Source organism: Lotus japonicus, chromosome 1, assembly GCF_012489685.1.
Source record: "Lotus japonicus ecotype B-129 chromosome 1, LjGifu_v1.2".
Classification (NCBI taxonomy): domain Eukaryota; kingdom Viridiplantae; phylum Streptophyta; class Magnoliopsida; order Fabales; family Fabaceae; genus Lotus; species Lotus japonicus.
In genome coordinates, this window is record NC_080041.1 from 136,558,973 (window position 1) to 136,575,971 (window position 16,999).

At 36.2% G+C, this 16,999-nt stretch overlaps 3 protein-coding genes across 3 annotated transcripts; 1 reads left to right on the top strand and 2 right to left on the bottom strand.

Moving 5' to 3' along the window:
• Nucleotides 1-3,295: 3,295 nt before the first annotated feature.
• LOC130731414 (dof zinc finger protein DOF2.5-like) lies at nucleotides 3,296-5,292 on the top strand. The gene is made up of 2 exons (XM_057583704.1): nucleotides 3,296-3,453; nucleotides 4,077-5,292. The coding sequence occupies exon 2, from the start codon at nucleotides 4,115-4,117 to the stop codon at nucleotides 4,895-4,897; it is 783 nt and encodes a 260-aa protein (XP_057439687.1). The 5' UTR covers nucleotides 3,296-3,453; nucleotides 4,077-4,114; the 3' UTR covers nucleotides 4,898-5,292.
• A 2,764-nt stretch (nucleotides 5,293-8,056) lies between these two features.
• LOC130731415 (protein LEAD-SENSITIVE 1-like) lies at nucleotides 8,057-10,357 on the bottom strand. The gene is made up of 2 exons (XM_057583705.1): nucleotides 10,097-10,357; nucleotides 8,057-8,938 (listed from the first exon to the last, which is right to left on the bottom strand). Exons 1-2 carry the CDS (start codon nucleotides 10,188-10,190, stop codon nucleotides 8,256-8,258), a joined length of 777 nt encoding a protein of 258 aa, XP_057439688.1. The 5' UTR covers nucleotides 10,191-10,357; the 3' UTR covers nucleotides 8,057-8,255.
• Nucleotides 10,358-11,323: 966 nt separating this feature from the next.
• On the bottom strand, nucleotides 11,324-16,965 carry LOC130731417 (bifunctional fucokinase/fucose pyrophosphorylase-like). Its single transcript, XM_057583706.1, has 7 exons — nucleotides 16,608-16,965; nucleotides 16,272-16,518; nucleotides 15,570-15,934; nucleotides 14,592-14,718; nucleotides 13,477-14,487; nucleotides 12,262-12,995; nucleotides 11,324-11,809 (listed from the first exon to the last, which is right to left on the bottom strand). Exons 1-7 carry the CDS (start codon nucleotides 16,914-16,916, stop codon nucleotides 11,417-11,419), a joined length of 3,186 nt encoding a protein of 1,061 aa, XP_057439689.1. The 5' UTR covers nucleotides 16,917-16,965; the 3' UTR covers nucleotides 11,324-11,416.
• Between the last annotated feature and the right edge of the window lie 34 nt (nucleotides 16,966-16,999).

Genomic DNA, 16,999 nt, shown 5'->3' on the forward strand with positions numbered 1-16,999 from the left:
GCACTAAATAAAACCAATTGCATGTTTGCACCATTAAGAGGTAAGCACGTGGGTTGGGCTGAAAGAGCTCAGGTGGATATTAGTATGTGGACAAAAAAACAGGATGTTGTGTTAAATAAATGGGCTTCTGTCCAGTTTATTTTGAATTTCTTCATTTCATTGACTACAACACTATATCTTTTATCTTACATTATAATCCAAATTTTGGGCCTTGGTTAACATATGTGCAATCAAATTCCACGGCCTTTATTGAGCACAAAAAAAATCCACGGCCTTTTGTCTGACATGTACCCATCAGGCCATCAACCTTCACTATTTTATGGATCATGCATGAATCTCCTACCATATATAAGTCTACCATAAGAGATTATTTGAAATAAAATATTGGAAAATTTTCACCAACCAAATAAGTGGCTGTCTTTCTCAAAGCTAATGACAAAATGTCTTATATGATGACAGCATCGTGTGAAGAATGCTTTATTGACTTTAATAAATCCCTCTCATCTCTTTACTTTTCTTGCATTTTGATAAATGATGATGTTATATGTAATGTAATAAAATTTTATCTTTTTAAATAATAATTTTGCTTGCATTTGGATAAATGGTTCAATATTGTCACTAATCACAAAAAAAAAAACAATCCTCAGATGATCCTTGGATCTCTCAATAAATCCATCATTAGTAAAAAGGAATAACTTTTTTATCACAAAACTTCGTCACCACACCAAATCTATTTTTTTCTAGTAATGCAATACAAAAATTTGAGTTCACACGAGATGATGGAAATAATGTCAATTAATAGTTGAGGTTAAGCTAGCTATTCCAAGAAAGAGGGACTAATCTAGACCTAAAAATTAAAGTTAGTGAGATTCCGTAGCCTTGTTCCACAGTAATCCACTTTTTCTGTTTCCGACTCATATATTTCAAGCAGTAAAAGCTAGAAAATTGAGTGATGGAGATTTAGGGATCATTTTCTAAATGGTGCAGTTTATCTTTTCCATAAATATAAAAAATTCACATTTTCTTAAACATCATTAGTTAATTTTTTTTTGAACATAAACATCATTAGTTAATTAATTTTGAGGAAAGTTATCTACATAATTAATTTGGACAACCTCATTTTAAATTATCAAAATCGCAATCATAAGAAGGGAGTTGAGGAAAAAAAAGTGTGAATTGTGAAATGATATCCACCTTCCACCCGTAATAACTCAAATATTATATAATTTTTTTTTATACAAATTTTAATAAATACTTAAGATATTTATAAAAGACCGCGCATTTAAAAATCAAGTGTATTTTATTGTGCACTGTGATATGCTGTTAAACCATTTTAAATGTTTGATCCTTTACATAAATTATTTATGTTTATTTTAATAAAAATTTTAAATCAATTTATGAATAAATATTTAGATGATAAGTATTTATTGTAACAAAAAGATTGTTTTTTCAAACACAAGTAAGTTTATATATAAAATTAGTCCATTCGAAGGCGCGTTGCATTATTTAGCTCTCGATCTTTTTGTCGCCTCTTGTCGGCTGCTCCTTTTTGCTATTCAAAACTTCTCCCATCTCTCCCTCTCAGACCAGTCACTATAATGCCATCCTTCATGGCCATGGATTAGGAACAAGCACAATCATGGTACACTGTAGCTGATTTTAGGATGCATAAACTGTGCTGTTTTGCTATAACGAGTATATGAAAGAATTTTTTTCTTAATTATAGAGTGATGTAAATAGATATTCTTGCTTTGCACGTAATAAGGCTGATTATTCAAGCACATTGCTTAATTCCTAAACAATATTCTAGACTACAAGTCAGACATTTTCTCACGTTTTAAGTTCCGTATACATCATTCTTTTTTTAGTTTAATTTAATTTTGATGCACTTTTTTTACACCGTCAACCAATCAGATTTTAAAGATTTGTCATGTCACTCAATTTAATTAAATAAAAAAATTTATCTTTCCCACATTCAAGAAATCCGATTGGTCGACCGTGTAAAAAAACTGTACACCCTCGGTGCATCAAACTTTTTTTTGTTTATTAATGCTTTTCACTCAAATTACATGAAATTTACATGGTTATGTTATGTTATTTTGAAATAAAATTATATGTCCCAATTATAATTTAGTGATAGAATGTTAATTCCAAACAATTGGCTTACGAGTGTCAACAATGTCTAGCATAATTGGTAGATAGTTAAGCTTTTTAAGCATTTAGTTCATCGTTTGATCCTTAAGTGACGTGTATATATGGAGAAAGATTTGTTGGGAGAAGTTTACCTACTTATTATGATCTCAGAGCTTTAAAAGATTAATTAGTCGCACGGTTGCCTTTAGTGGGGTAACTTGGTGCGACAATTTTTTTTTTTTTGCTTACATGACATATTATTTGTTATTCCTGAATTGAGATTGATGGTGCTTCTTCGTCTTCGGTGGTTGTGTGCACCATTGGAAGACTTTCTAGCACGACAAAGCAGTATTGACACAACAAGAGTGTACTTGCAAAAGATACTCCATCGCTCAAGTCAGTGAGATAGCAAAGAGAGAATTTCAAAGCATTAACAACCCAAAGTTTACATATATAATGAGTAACGCTTAAGTAAATGAATGACTAAACCTTTATTTAGAGGCTTGATGACTGTCGTATTTGTGACTTGAATCTTAGGAAGCCTTGAGGAAGGTCAGCCGATAAGATGTTTACTTTTGAATAACCTTGCAGTGTCTAATTTAATGAGTCAAAACGGGTCGCTCAACGTACGCTGAATGAATTGTTACTCAGCTAAGTCATCTCAATCGTCATTGTGGTACTTGCTTGGTTGCAAGACCTTCGGATCAACTGAGACGCTATTAGACTTTATATGGCCATTTGGGACAACTGGAACTAATGTTTTTAAAACAATATTTTTTTATTTTAAAAAGACCCTTATTCCTTGTTTATTTTTTAATTCCACTTAAAAAAAAAACAAAAGCAGAGCAAAAAGAAAAAAAAAAGGGGAATCAATTTGGAATTAATATGAATGAAAAGACACTTATATATAAACACTAAAAAAACAATGGTCGTTGCTCGAGTATCTTTTTAAAATGGGAGAGTTTGGAACCCTTTAATTTATTATTTAGAATATAAATAACTAAATTGTAAATTGTAAAAATTTGTTTTTAAAAAAATTATGAAAATTAAATCTAAATGATATGAAACTCGTCTACTTTTATATAGGTGTCATAGAGAGAAATTAACAAAATATAAAGTGAGTCCAAGAGAATAAAACATTATGAGTGAAGAGGAGTTGAAAGCATGGTCAAAACAGACATTTCTTCTCAAACTTTCTCATTCTTTTTCCTTTATGCATCATTCATAAAGTAGATAAAGCCAACCCACAAACCAACTAACACATTCTTTCTATTGCACCCACCCAGGAGAGCACCACCTAGCTGCACACAAATTAACAAGGTGAACTCTCTCTAAACTCATCCATTGCATTTCTCTTTGTAATTTTCTTCTCTGAAGGTCCATTTTTTCTCATGTCTTTTCCTTGATGCACAAATTCTGTACTTTGGTTTGTTTCAAAACTGACAGTAATATGAAGTTCCACTAAATATAAGGGTTGTTAATTTGTATCTTCATGGAGATGGTGTTCATGGTAACAGGAAGGTGCATCATATATATATTAGTATCCTATTTTCTCCCTTTTCTACCAACTAAAAAAAAGTTATGATGAGGTCCTAAGTATACAAAAGCACGACCCCTTCTTTTCCTTTTCCACTTCTTTACCTTCTCACCCATGAGTCATTCGATAGATGTCGTCAAAGAGAAGAAAATAAGAACGGTTTATTTATTATTTTTGTTATTATTGATTCTTTAACTTCTTTCATTTTATAATTTTTTTCTGCCTTTTGTTTGACATAATCATCTGTGTTGGAAGTTGGAACCCAGGCCAGGCTAGCTAGTACTCTTTATCTCCTTAATCTGTTTCTGCAGTGAAATTATATTACTGAGTCAGGATCTAGAAATATTTTGTTTGCATGGATTAATTCTTGTAACATATGAACTTTAATTATGATGTAATTATGTAGATCTCCTATCTGTTTGGGAGTTTGGCAGTGAGAGAGCAATGGAAGCAGGGTTAGCTCCAAATTCATGCACAACAAGGGGAGTGTTAGAGAAGAAGACAAGGCCACAACCACAAGAGCAAGTGAATTGTCCAAGGTGCAATTCAACCAACACCAAGTTCTGCTATTACAACAACTACAGCCTCACACAACCGAGATACTTCTGCAAGACATGCAGAAGGTATTGGACAGAAGGAGGGTCTCTCAGAAATGTCCCAGTTGGAGGTGGTTCAAGGAAGAACAAGAGGATCATTACCTCAGCTTCACCAAAGGTTATTCCAGACTTAAATCCACCAATTCCAAATGCAAGCCTTAATAAAGTGCAACAAGTAGGCCATGATCTTAATTTGGCTTTTCCAGCTATGGGGAATTATCATCATGGTCATGGCATGTCATCTCCATATGTTGAAATGGGTCATGACACCAGTAATTACCATAGCTCTTCTTCTTGTTCTACTGCTCCAATTGATCTATTAAGGTCTGGCTTGGTGGGTTCTAGGGGTTTGAATAATCCTTATGTTGTGATGCCAATGAGCTCAAATTCCCTTTACCCTGCATCTGGGACTGGGTTTCCCATGCAGGAAATGAAACCAAGTCTTGGGCTGGGCTTTTCACTTGATGGGCTTGAAAACAGATCATATGATGAGATCCAACAGAATGGTGGTGGGAGTGGGAGACTTTTGTTCCCTTTTGGAGGAGACACCAAGCAAGTTGAAGTGGAACACAGTAATAAAGAACAAGGGAACAAATCAACTGCATATTGGACTGGAATTAATGACTGGTGAAGGGTCATCATCACGGTAATTAAGGAAAGTAATTAAGGGAGAACAAGAAAATCCAGAATCTGCATTATTTTCCATTCCTTCCCTATTTCTAGGTCCTTTCACATGGATCAGCATGACCTGTTTGAAGGTATTCAGAACTAACAATAGGATACATATTGGAGCAATGTGACGGTTTTACAGCTCTCATCTTGTTTTTCTTTATATTATATATTTAGAGATAGAAGAAGAGGTGAATATAGGACCTGCTTTTGCCTGAGTCATGCAACCTGTATTCATGAATTCTTCTGTCAAAATTAAGTGACTTTTGGTGATTAAGGAAGGAAAGGCTTAGATGTCCGAGTTTGTAAGTGTAACCATAATATTATTAGATAATGGTTGAGTGGAGCTTTGTTCAATTTATTCCTATTACTATTTGTATGTGTACAAAGTTTAGTGGGTTGTGTCAGCTTTGAAATCTAGATCATCACATCCAACTATCCAAGATTCCTCCAACTATGAAAGCACTTGGTAGAATTATTCGGAAGACACCATATATGTTTATAACAATAAGAAAATTAGTATAATATTGAAACTGGATTATCAATTACCTGCCCCAACCAAACAATGATCAAATACAACATATATGTTCATCCACTTGCAACTCATTTTAATGGAAAGACCCGCGACAATCATCAATTCCATTACCTGCATATAATTATAGTATGTATGTGTAAAGACGAAAGAAAATTCTTCTTCTTTCGGTATTTTAGTGGGACCCTCAAACATTCCTTTGAGTCTAGGGGAAATCACTTCCTAACTTCATTATTTTCTTGGCTATGATCTCTTTATTGTATTTTCACCACGAGTAACTTCAATTGGCAGACAAATTAAAACACCTTTTGTAATGTGTTTGCTTTCTTCTTATGTCGCAGTCTCTTTACCTTTTTCTTCTTTTACTTCGGGTGCACGAATATCTTTGAAAACCATAATGTTCTTTCCACGTTCTTAACAGATTCTAAACCCAAGATAATTTGTTAAAACTATGTATTATCCCCCAAACTAAGGGTTGTTTACCTCACGACAATGGTTAAATAAACTCATTTTAAATGAATTAATGATTTTGTTTATGGAAATTGAAGTAAAATGTAGGTGTAATTCCTAACACATTTGTGTTGATCACAATAATTGTATCATTTATCTTTTTCTGTCTTGTTTCCTTTTTATTTATCCACATCATTGCATAATTCTTTTAGGTTAAATGATCCTCTCATGCGAACAAATTTCTTATGTTCTCTCATGTTCAAGTTGTGTTTATTTCTCTCTTCATATGTAGAATGATTTAAATATATATGAGAAGAGACATGATGTTTCACTTGACATTGTCATCTCACATATGAACAAAATCCCCTTTTTATTTACATAATTTCCTAGAACTAAAAATGTTTTTTTTTAACAACTTTCCTTTTGATGTGAACATTTTAGATAATGCAGTTCTTTATTCAACTCTACTATGACTCAATGACAGTTTAAAGTTTCAGACTGGCTAAAATTCAACTCCAAGGTGTTAATCAAGGATATGAAGTGCTATAAGTTTTATGGATATCCTATTGGATACAAGAAACTAAAGTAATTGGGAGTGGCACCTATTGAAAATCAGGTCTTTTTTTCTTGTTTTTGGTCAAAACAAATAAAAAATCAGGTGTTTAAAGTTTCAACCACTAGTGTGAATAGAATAGATATTCTAATTTTCAGTTAACCACTCAGAGGAATTGGCATCTTTTGTCCCTTTTAGTCTTAAATACCCAATGCTTCACACCCATAGTTTTTTTTTTTTGGTCAAAGGTTCATGATTCATTCAATAAAAGAGTTGCCTGAAGGCACTTATAAGTTACAACAGATGTTCATTCATTGAACGAAAGAAATTTGGGCCTTTAGCCCAAATCAACTTACAAGGTAGTTCAAAAACAATTAAGCCCATGACTACTTAGGACATCTAAACAAAGTTAGAACTAAGTGAGATTACAGCCAAACTACTTGCAAGACACACCAAAGGAAATAGGCCCATAACACTAAGCCCATGAGGACATGGGTCAGCCAAACCTAAGCCTTTGGATTCTTCAAACCCTAGCCAACCTCAGGAATAGGGCGGCAGAACAGTGGTGAGGGAGCAAACGGCGGCTCCAAAGCCAAGCTCCAAGGACCTGGTCAGCTGCATACAGAAGCAAAAATTTGATCTTTGAAACTTTAAATGTTGCTTCTTCTTAACCTTGCCGGCTCTGCCGTGTGCAGAAACACAAATCTGCTTCAAGGCTTTCTTCAACAGAGGTGCAAAAGCACCATAGAGAAACAGGGGACCATAGCAGAATAGAGACTTTGGAGGAGGAGGCCACAGAGGTGTCGTCACAAAGAAGAGCAGGAGAGGTTGGCTCAGACTTGGGTTGTAGAGACATATCACAGGAAACAAATGGAACGTGGATGCTTCACCAGAGGCTTCACTTCTTCTGGATCTAACGATTCAGAGTTGGATCTGAAGTTGGGCTCGCGGTTCACACCCATAGTTAAAGGAACCTATATCATTCTCTTCCAGCTGTTGTTTTTTATCATTTAATAGTTATAGTTTCCTTGAATTAAAATTTAAGAATTAACAACTAACATGTCACCTTCCAACAACTGACCAAAGGCCTCTTTAGTTGTTGGATTTGGCAACTAGAAAACTTTGCATCAGTGAAGAAAGAAATTAAAAAAAAAGATGCTGTCACATTATAAACATTATATTTAGAGTTTAGACCATTGGTTGAAACTGACTCTGACTTTTTTATTTTGTGAAGTCTGAAATATAGATGCCAATGCATTAAGCAACCTAAATTTAGCATGAACTAATACAAGCTAGAACTCAACCAGTCTGGATTTACCACCAATTGTTCTTTATTTACAACAAGATTAATAAGTCTGTAATATTACTGTCTTAATCGTAATTTTAAATAAGTCTGTATCTATACCATCAATTGTGTAACCTAAAATTCTTAAATTATGATTGACTTTCCAGATATTTTTAGTTCTCTGATTTCAGTGAAATGTTTTGATAAATTTTGAAGGACTTTACAAGATATGAGCTAATATTTCGATGTAATAGCAGAATGTAGCATTCGGGGAACCAGAAGAAAATTATCTCAAAGGAAAAGATATAATTATACTTCATTAGTTACTACTCCAAGTATTATTGCTATTTCATCCCTTACACAATTTGAATAACTAGACACCAATAATGGCAAGGAACAATTAAGCCTTATATAGTAGTCCAGATTCTGCTATCGACTAGTGTAACTACTAGCAATAATACATGCAACAATTTCATGTTCATAAGGGTGAATTAGGTAAATCATATGGTAGTCAGTGAGCCGGAAGTTTCATCTTCAGCTGCTATCTCCTCTTCAGGACAAGTCCATCCCAGGTTCACAGCCAAGTCTTCCACCCCCACCTTGATCACATCACTTCTCACGCCAATGTCAGTTGCATACCTGCTCATGCAGTACATTCCTGCCGTTACAGTCGCCACGCCGACCGGACTCGGCATTAACAACTTGAGGGGAGAAGAAAGCATTGCAGCCAATGGAGCACCAACAATGGAAGAGGCTTGACCACTTCTTCCAACCCCTTGCTTGTCTAAAATCAAAAGACCAGTTTTGCAGTACAAGGCAAAATCCTCACAGTTGTTCTGGAAAACATTGTAATTGCCAAAGCCATTTTGAAGAAGGTACATTGCGCGATGGATAACAGTTTCAGGTGGATCAGATGATGCAGTAGTGCATGTGCCACCCCTTACTTTGGTAAAAAAAGCTGTTGGTGAAACCCCGTACTCGAAACAGTAAAGAGATCCGTTTCGAAGGAAGCAGTCTAAGCAAGAAAGAACTACTCCACTGTTTGGCTGCCTGAATCCACAATCAGGAAATATTTCACATGGAGTGGATGTCGAATCATCCAAGTTCGAAGATGTCTCAGTGGTTGACTTGAAGTTCCTCTCGGGTCTGAAATGTACAACCTTGCTCCCCCCAACAAAAACGCCTGCATGGTATTACAATATAACTTAGTTTTAAGCTTGATTCCACATACAAGATTTTCTAAAACCCTTCAGAATTTAGTTACGCGTCTTGTATCAGAGGAAAACTTTGCAGAAAAGGCTTATACTGCAAAACATTGCCATCTTACACTAGGTTCTGACAAACTGGAGAGTAAACAGAAACACACAGAACAGCCACTTAGAGCAGTTGAAGGAATTTTCCTACAAACTAGACAAAATCAAATAAAGAAAGTAATGATGGAGTAACCTACATTTTCCCCATGGTTGTAACTTGTAAGGACTAGAACTAGAAGGCAGAAGTGAGGTCTTAGGGTTTACAAGAACCATTACAAATTTAAGACCGTAGAACAGCTAGTTCTAGCATAAAAAAGATTAGATGTCTGATATAATTGGCATGGTTGACAATATAGAGATTTGGTATAATTTTCCTCATGCAGTAAAAATAAGTTCCCTAGTTAAATTATTTAGCTACATCTCTACCTTGAAAACGTAAAAGTATGTAGCATAAATCTATGAGAAGGCTAGATAGAACAAGGTGTAAGCTAAAGCCTTTACCAATGTAGCATGAGAGCTTGGTCAAATCTCATCAGTCCTCAATCCATGAGATAAAAAGAGAGGAAAAATTCTTCTACTTCCCTACATTCTACTTGTGCTTAGAACTCAGCAGAAAATTACAGAATTGAATCTTAGATTCTTAGACAAATATGGCCATATTGTAAGCCGCCGAATCCCAAATTATGAAGATGAAGCTTAGCTCAGATCTTGATAGTGCGAATGAATGATAAATAAATTAAATATACCAACGGGGTAAAGGGAAATCACAAGGAAGATACGGGAAAAAACATCACGGGACGGGACCCAGCAAACATCACAGGAAAACATCGAAAGTCAAAGAGGGACAATTTTGCTTCTAAATTACGAAAAAACAGATTCAATTGATAAAAGCAAAACAAATGCTATCCCCTTGACGAGGATCGTTGAGCATCATTGAATATAGATATATATTTTTTTAATTTCAACAAAAAAAAATTAAGAGTGTAGAAAAAATGCAGCAAACGTAATTAGCGAAATTGAAATGAGAGAAGCCTGATTGCAAAATGAAGAATGGCGAATTGAGAGAAAAGAGAGATAGAAGAAGAGACCGTGGTGAGAGTAGGTGAAAATAGCTCTGTAGGTGTAGATGTGATCGCCAGGCTTCATCTCATGCCTCTCTACTCTGTGTGAAAGCAAACCCATTTTCAGTTCACACTCTCACTCTCACTCTCACTCTCACCTGTGCTTCTTTCACTCCACGCCGTAACACCGCTTCTTCTTCTTCTTCTTCCTTTTTTCTGGACCTGCTTGTTGTGATCGTTGTATTGGACTTCGGCCCCACACACACACATCATTGTTGATCCACAACAATAATATTCTTTTTCATCATCATGCTATATAATAGTATATTTTTTCATAAACTAAACACATCAAAGTTTATTATTCTTATCAACAACTTTTGACTTTTCTCACCCAATCCAAATCATAATAAGCAGTCTTTCAATTCATAGCCACGATGATCATCGTCAACAAGTTGCATTTTCACCTAGTTTTCTATTAACCAACAACATCTAACACAACTGTTAAGTAGTTGAGCTCGTTAAACATTTAATTAAAATTTTAATTTATGAACAATGTGTTTGGATAATTATTTATTGGAAAATACATATATACTTATTTAATGTGTCCCAAAACCTTAAGGGGATAGATTAGTATTATGGCTTTGACATGCCTTCTGATTTTATTTTTTTTTAGTTTTCATGTATATTATTTGAGGGTAACAAACTATTGAAATCACTAGGATGTGTATTGTGGACCTTAGACTAGAGGGTGAGAGGGGACCAAGTTTCTGCGGAAAAGCGACCCATGGAGCTTCGGATTCCTTGCCACACTATCAAGTGATCCCCCTTTCTTCCTTCCTTCAATTATGGACTCTTGTTTTCATCACTCTTCCTGATCACGGCATCGCTTTATGTAAAGGGCTAAAGATGGAAAATGATTATCACAACAAAGAACACGTTCTCTCGCATCTTCACGTGACACAGAATCTGTGTACATAAAATAATATGGTGCATTATATAATACATGCACAAGGGTCTCTTATTGAATTGAATTGCGTTATTTAAAGATTCAAAACTAAGTGTATACTGCTCAGATTAGTTATGATAACCAACAATGTCTTGGTTAGAGACTCAGCGGAAGACACTCGAGTTTCTTAAGCACATGTTCTCACAGTCTCACTTCTCAGTACTTTAGAGTTAGTTTTTCACTTCTTTTTCCCATTATATCACTTATGATATCTCTCCCTTATTTTAATCATATTCTTATACAAAGTGTGAATAAACATTTTTCCTTTTATACAAATAAAGAATAGTAAAATAAATTTTGTTAACAACAATACAACTGAAGATCTAACATTACATTACATATTATAGAGATATATGCCAATCATAGATTTTGACTTCAAGATGTTTCTCATCTTGTAGCCTCTGTCTGAGTTCCTTGGCTCGCTGTTTGTCTCTGGCAAGTAAGAGGGCAAAGCCTCCGCCACCAGCACCAACCAGTTTGTAACCACAGCAGTAGGGACTAGCAAAAGAAAATAGCCTGTCAACAGACTCATTACTGCAGAAAGGGTCAAGTTCCTGATGCAATCTCCAAGCTTCCAACATTATCTCCCCAAATTCATCAATCTCACAGTTCATCAAAGCTTCTCTCCCAATCTTTGCCAGCTCAACAAGGCGCTTGATACTTGATACCAAAAGATTATCCCGCCGAATATATCTAGTTACCACCTTTTGCAGCACCTTCTTTGCAAGCCGAACCTGCAAAACATTTCCATGTAAATCCAAAATCAAAGTTAGTAATATAGGATGTTGAATTTAGTGAATGGCCGCACTAGCTTCAAAATGACAACATTAAATAAGATGTGTAATTATATATGTTAAAAAAGAAACAAAAATTCAAAACAAAACGTGAACAACATATCTCCTGAAATTTTAATCTGGAAACTATTGCTAATTTGCGATTTGTCCAATATTGAAGCTTTTCCCCAGGAGCTTTAATTCCTGTCCTTGTGCATATTTGGAAATATTTCTACAGTTGATTCTAAAGCCAAATTCAATTATGAGGAGAAACTTTGGTGCGTGGCGGTGTAAAATTGATTATGAGGAAAAATAATGTTGATCCAAAGCGTACACTACAAGCTTTTAGGCAATAATTGGTGGTGCATGGAGGAACGCAAAATGCATTTTCATATGAACAAACAAATACTTACTTGACCGGTAAATACCACAAGAAGCCGTTGCTGCAATTCAGAAATCAACTCTGGTGAAGCCAACAGGGGGACCACTTGAAGCCGCAATGGAATTCCAGGAAAGCTTGAAGTACATTTAATCCCTGGATACAAACCCCCAATTTGGTCTTGCCAGCCACCTCCTGTCCCCATGAGTTGTTCTAACACCAAAACAAGTCTCGCAACATTCTCAGTGCTGTCATCTCCATCAATTATCTGAAGAAGCCCTTTCACCACAGCTGCAGCTAAAATACTAGAAGTACCCAATCCACTACCACGGGGAACATTAGCCCATGTCTTAATGTGCATGCCCATATCTGCAAGGATGTTATCATGAATAATGCCAGTCACAAGTAATGCGGATTTGACAAGCCGAAATAGATCATCGCCATTGAATGGTGTACATATAGATTTATAATCTTCAATGTATAAATGGTTGTCTGTGTCATCAGTAATTAATACTCCTGTTGTTTCAGCCGTCTCTATGATGGTGCCAATTGGAAGAGAACCTTCCAAGCTTATTGCCATGTTGAGAACACACCCAGCACGTTCAATGCTCCATGGAGGGGTATCACTCCAACCACCAACAAAATCTACGCGAACTGGTAATTCTACTTTTACTCTTTTAGGATGGAGAGGTTGACGAGTGCGCCCATCATGACGGTTACTTTGGTACTCCTGACATGAGAGGCTACCAGGAGACTCTGATAAATGTTCTACAGAAAGAGAACGAATTCAGCTATAAGAAAATCAGTTCTCTAATTTTTTACATGAATATTTAGAAGCAATTGTCCATTCCTTCAAATATAGGAATGGAGAATGTGATATGTAAGATTTAAAAACAAAACACTTAGATAGCTAGTTGTAACTACTCTTGAGGTCAAATGAATTCTAAATGGCGTTAATCGTTAATCATAGATAACTCTTTTTCTAAGTCTGTATTTTGAGAGTTGATTATAGAGAGATAATACTATGAGAAACTAATACTACCCACCATCAATCACATAGAGATGCTATAATATCTCAATAATTTATCTTCACAGAAAACTTTGGTTTTCAATCGCTCAACCTTAAAGTTAATTCTTTCAATAGTCACCACCACACCTTAAAAAAAAATGCCAGCAGCACTGAACTGTTTGCAATTTGTTTTTTCATGAAGATGGCATCTTGGGGCATGACCATGATTAAAGCATGTACCTTTAAAGCCATATCTTACTGCTGAAGCAGTTTCATCAGCCACCGCAGCCCAAACTTTGTGCTCCAACTCGCATGCTGTCGCTTCGTCATTGCAAGCTCGAAGAAGATCAACTTGCACCTGGTATGCTCTGCTCTCGGGAAGTATATTAGAGTTTTCCTCCTGAACTTTTGGACACATAGCTAGGAAATCCTTACATATTTCAACTCCAGAACCCTCCTTTTGAAGAATTTCTTCACATAGTTGAGACAAATTGCGCCCCAGCATTCCATACCTAATGCATGCTTTTGCAATTCCTGCTGCGAGATCAGCTTGATGATTACGTGAACCTATGCACATTGTGGAGAAATCAATTGATCTATGCAATTCCTCCAGACTGATGCGCGGGGCAGATATCCACAAAGAAAAGTATTCACTTTTATGTTTAGCTAAGCCCACCAGCCACATTGCAACCTTAAGCATTTGAGCATAAGGAAGTATGGGGAAGATTCTTGAATTCCATAAACACTTTTCATGGGTGCCTGAGGACCCCCACAAGTCACTTTCTTGAATGCCCAAGTCATTCAAAACTTTCTTCCAGGGTTTCCCACAAAACGTACCATCTTTAGAAAGAGAACTTTTGGGGTTATCATGAAGACCAGAATATACAAGAACTCGCTCACTACTTCCAACCAAGGGAACCTCCCAAAGACAATGGCGATCTGGAAGCATAAACTTGATTGAATCTTCAGTGCATATATAGTCATCTAGAGAGATGTTGACTCCGACCACTATACACAGGGAGCCAATATGTATTCCAGCAGAAATAGACGAATCATATATGAGAGAATCTTCCCCAATTGAGACACCAGGTGCAATTTCACTAGAAAGAATAATAGCAGATGCTGTAATGTCAGATGCAGTGGTAGCTGGAATAGAACACATGTGTCTTCTACCAACCAATTCTGAACCCGCGCCACTGAGGTGATCTAGTACTTCACTTGAGGTCCCAAAATGCAAGAACAACAAATCATCTGCAATGGCATAATATATGAGAGAATCAATGTTTGTACAGATAGATAGAGGACTGTGCAGAATTGCAGATACAGAGAGAAGATTGCAATTGAGCTTGACATACAGGCACAGTAGCTGAACATCTTATGCTTTCCCAATTTATTAACTAGTTCTTCACCCAAAGGGCGCTTTCTCAACCATTCATGCTTTGCAGGTACCCAGGCAGCAACCAGATCTTCATATAAACTCATCTGCACAGCACAAAGCATTTATTCTTAGATAAAATACTTTCATTGTTCTTCAAACAAACAAGAGCATTTCGTGCTTTGGTAGCTATTTACATGGGCAGACTTTGTAGGTATTTATATAACAAAAATTCTTTTGTTAATTGAAATTTACACTCAAATTGAAGAAAACTTAACAACATGAATAGTAATCAAGTTAGAAAGAAGGAAAAGTGGGATAACAAAAATATCAGCATGGGCACACACCAAAATATATAAAGTTTCCTTAAATCAGAAAAGTGATCTTTTATTACATGCAAGGTCAACCAAAGTAGCTGCAGTAGGACCTAACTGAGGCAATGTTACCATTAGTTGTTACTTAAAACGATGAATAGAGGTCTCATGATATCAGTTCATTTGTGTATTTTACAAAGATGTTTTACTAAACATGGCTTATAAGAGCACTCAAAGTAAGCTCGTCAAAGATATTACTGGCATGGCACTCATAACATATAAAATTCATGATTTGTATGGTTGAATGGAATTGTGTGCAATGACCGTAAAGCAACCTATCTTTCTCCGTATGTTACTTTATAAAGTGATGAAATGAAACACCCCTCCCCCAAAAAAAGTCCATTTTGTCTATAAGTGGACAGATTTGGATGGAAGCTGCTGCACCATATTTTAAGTCCTGCATAGAATATCAAAATATATATCTATTTTATATATTAAATGACAATCTTGACTTCAATCAAATAAACTTGGTTTTAGCAATTTGTTCTCATTCCCTATATACAAAAGCATAACAACGAATTTAATTATTTAATACTTTCATTTCGTTTCTTTTCCACCCATAAAAACCAAACAATGTAGTGTACCTCCTTTTTGCTTTCTAGGAGCTCTGAAATCATTGGCTGACAGGAACATGCAAGTGTAACAAGCTCCAACCATGCCTTACCTCTAACTGCTATTATTCCGGTATCAAGAAGTGTTCTACCATCAGCTAGAACAGCCTTATTTTCAACTAGCTCTTCTAAAGTAGGTTTCTGGAGGAGATTATCTACTAAACTGACTGCATAACTCTTAGTTGAACGTTCAGTTTCAGCTGCAACAATAACTCCATGGTTTGAAGCAACATCAAGGGTGATCGGAACGGTGATGATGCACGAAGTGTCATTAGGAAGAATCATCACAGAGGCGTCAAAACATGGAAGAACATCACCAGTCATGGTCAACATTCCACCTGTGAGAGGATTGAATGAATTTTTATGCAAACATCAGCAGCAGGTAACCCCAGAGAAAAAGACAGCAAATAAATCCCATTGAGAAAGAACAATGATAATGTTGTTAAGTGTTTGGTTAAATTAAATTTTTATCACTAATGCCATATTGAATAATGAATATATATCCATATACAGAATTCCCTAACATATGGAAAGGGGATAAAATACAGGACAAGTTTGAAAATTTGATATTTAAAACACTTGAAGTTATGTTCTGTCATATACAAAGGACAGGGAAAAGGGCTAGAACAAACAATAAAATTTAACTTGAATGAATGCATATATGAAGAAAACAACCTTGATCCCCAAAAGCTTGTCTTGCACAAGAAGCAATGGCAAGTATGTGATCAAAGAGCAGGGGAACTGGGCCATCAGGCTCATCTGATGCCAAGTAGGGAAGAGGAAGAAACACTTTCCCCATAGGATTAGCCCAAGGCACTCTTTTAGAATCACCTCCAGCATGGAGCAATAGTATATGCTTATTGGCCAGCAAGGTAGCCATTGGGAGAAGAAGAGAATCATCAGTGCCATTGGTAGTTGACACCTGTAAGTAAAAAACAGTGATAAATGATTATAGATTTGAAATTCCTTTTTGAGTTAGTTGAAATCTGAGAAATAGGAAATGAAGGGTACCTGGGTGGTGGTGTGGTAATGGAGAGCGAGGGCGTGAATGGCATTGAGGGTGGCAGCGCCGGAGCCGATGCGGCAACCAAGAGGGTCGGGGACGGCGAGGGTGACAGTGGATGGGGCGATCCGACCCAAGCGCTTGGCCCGGTTGAGCTGCCAGGTGTAGAGGTGAGCTTGATCGGGGCTAGCGGCGGTGAGGACGATGGCATCCCATGTCGGAACCCTAGATGGGTGACGGACAGATAACCTGAGATGGTACCATGATTTGCGAAGAAGGGAGGTCAAGTCCTCCTTCTGTTTCGCCCTTCTTTCCATCTCTTTCTTCTTCGAGTGAGAGTGAGAGTGAGGAAAAGAGAAGAAGAGGAATCAAATTATTATTCCTACTACCGACACAAAAT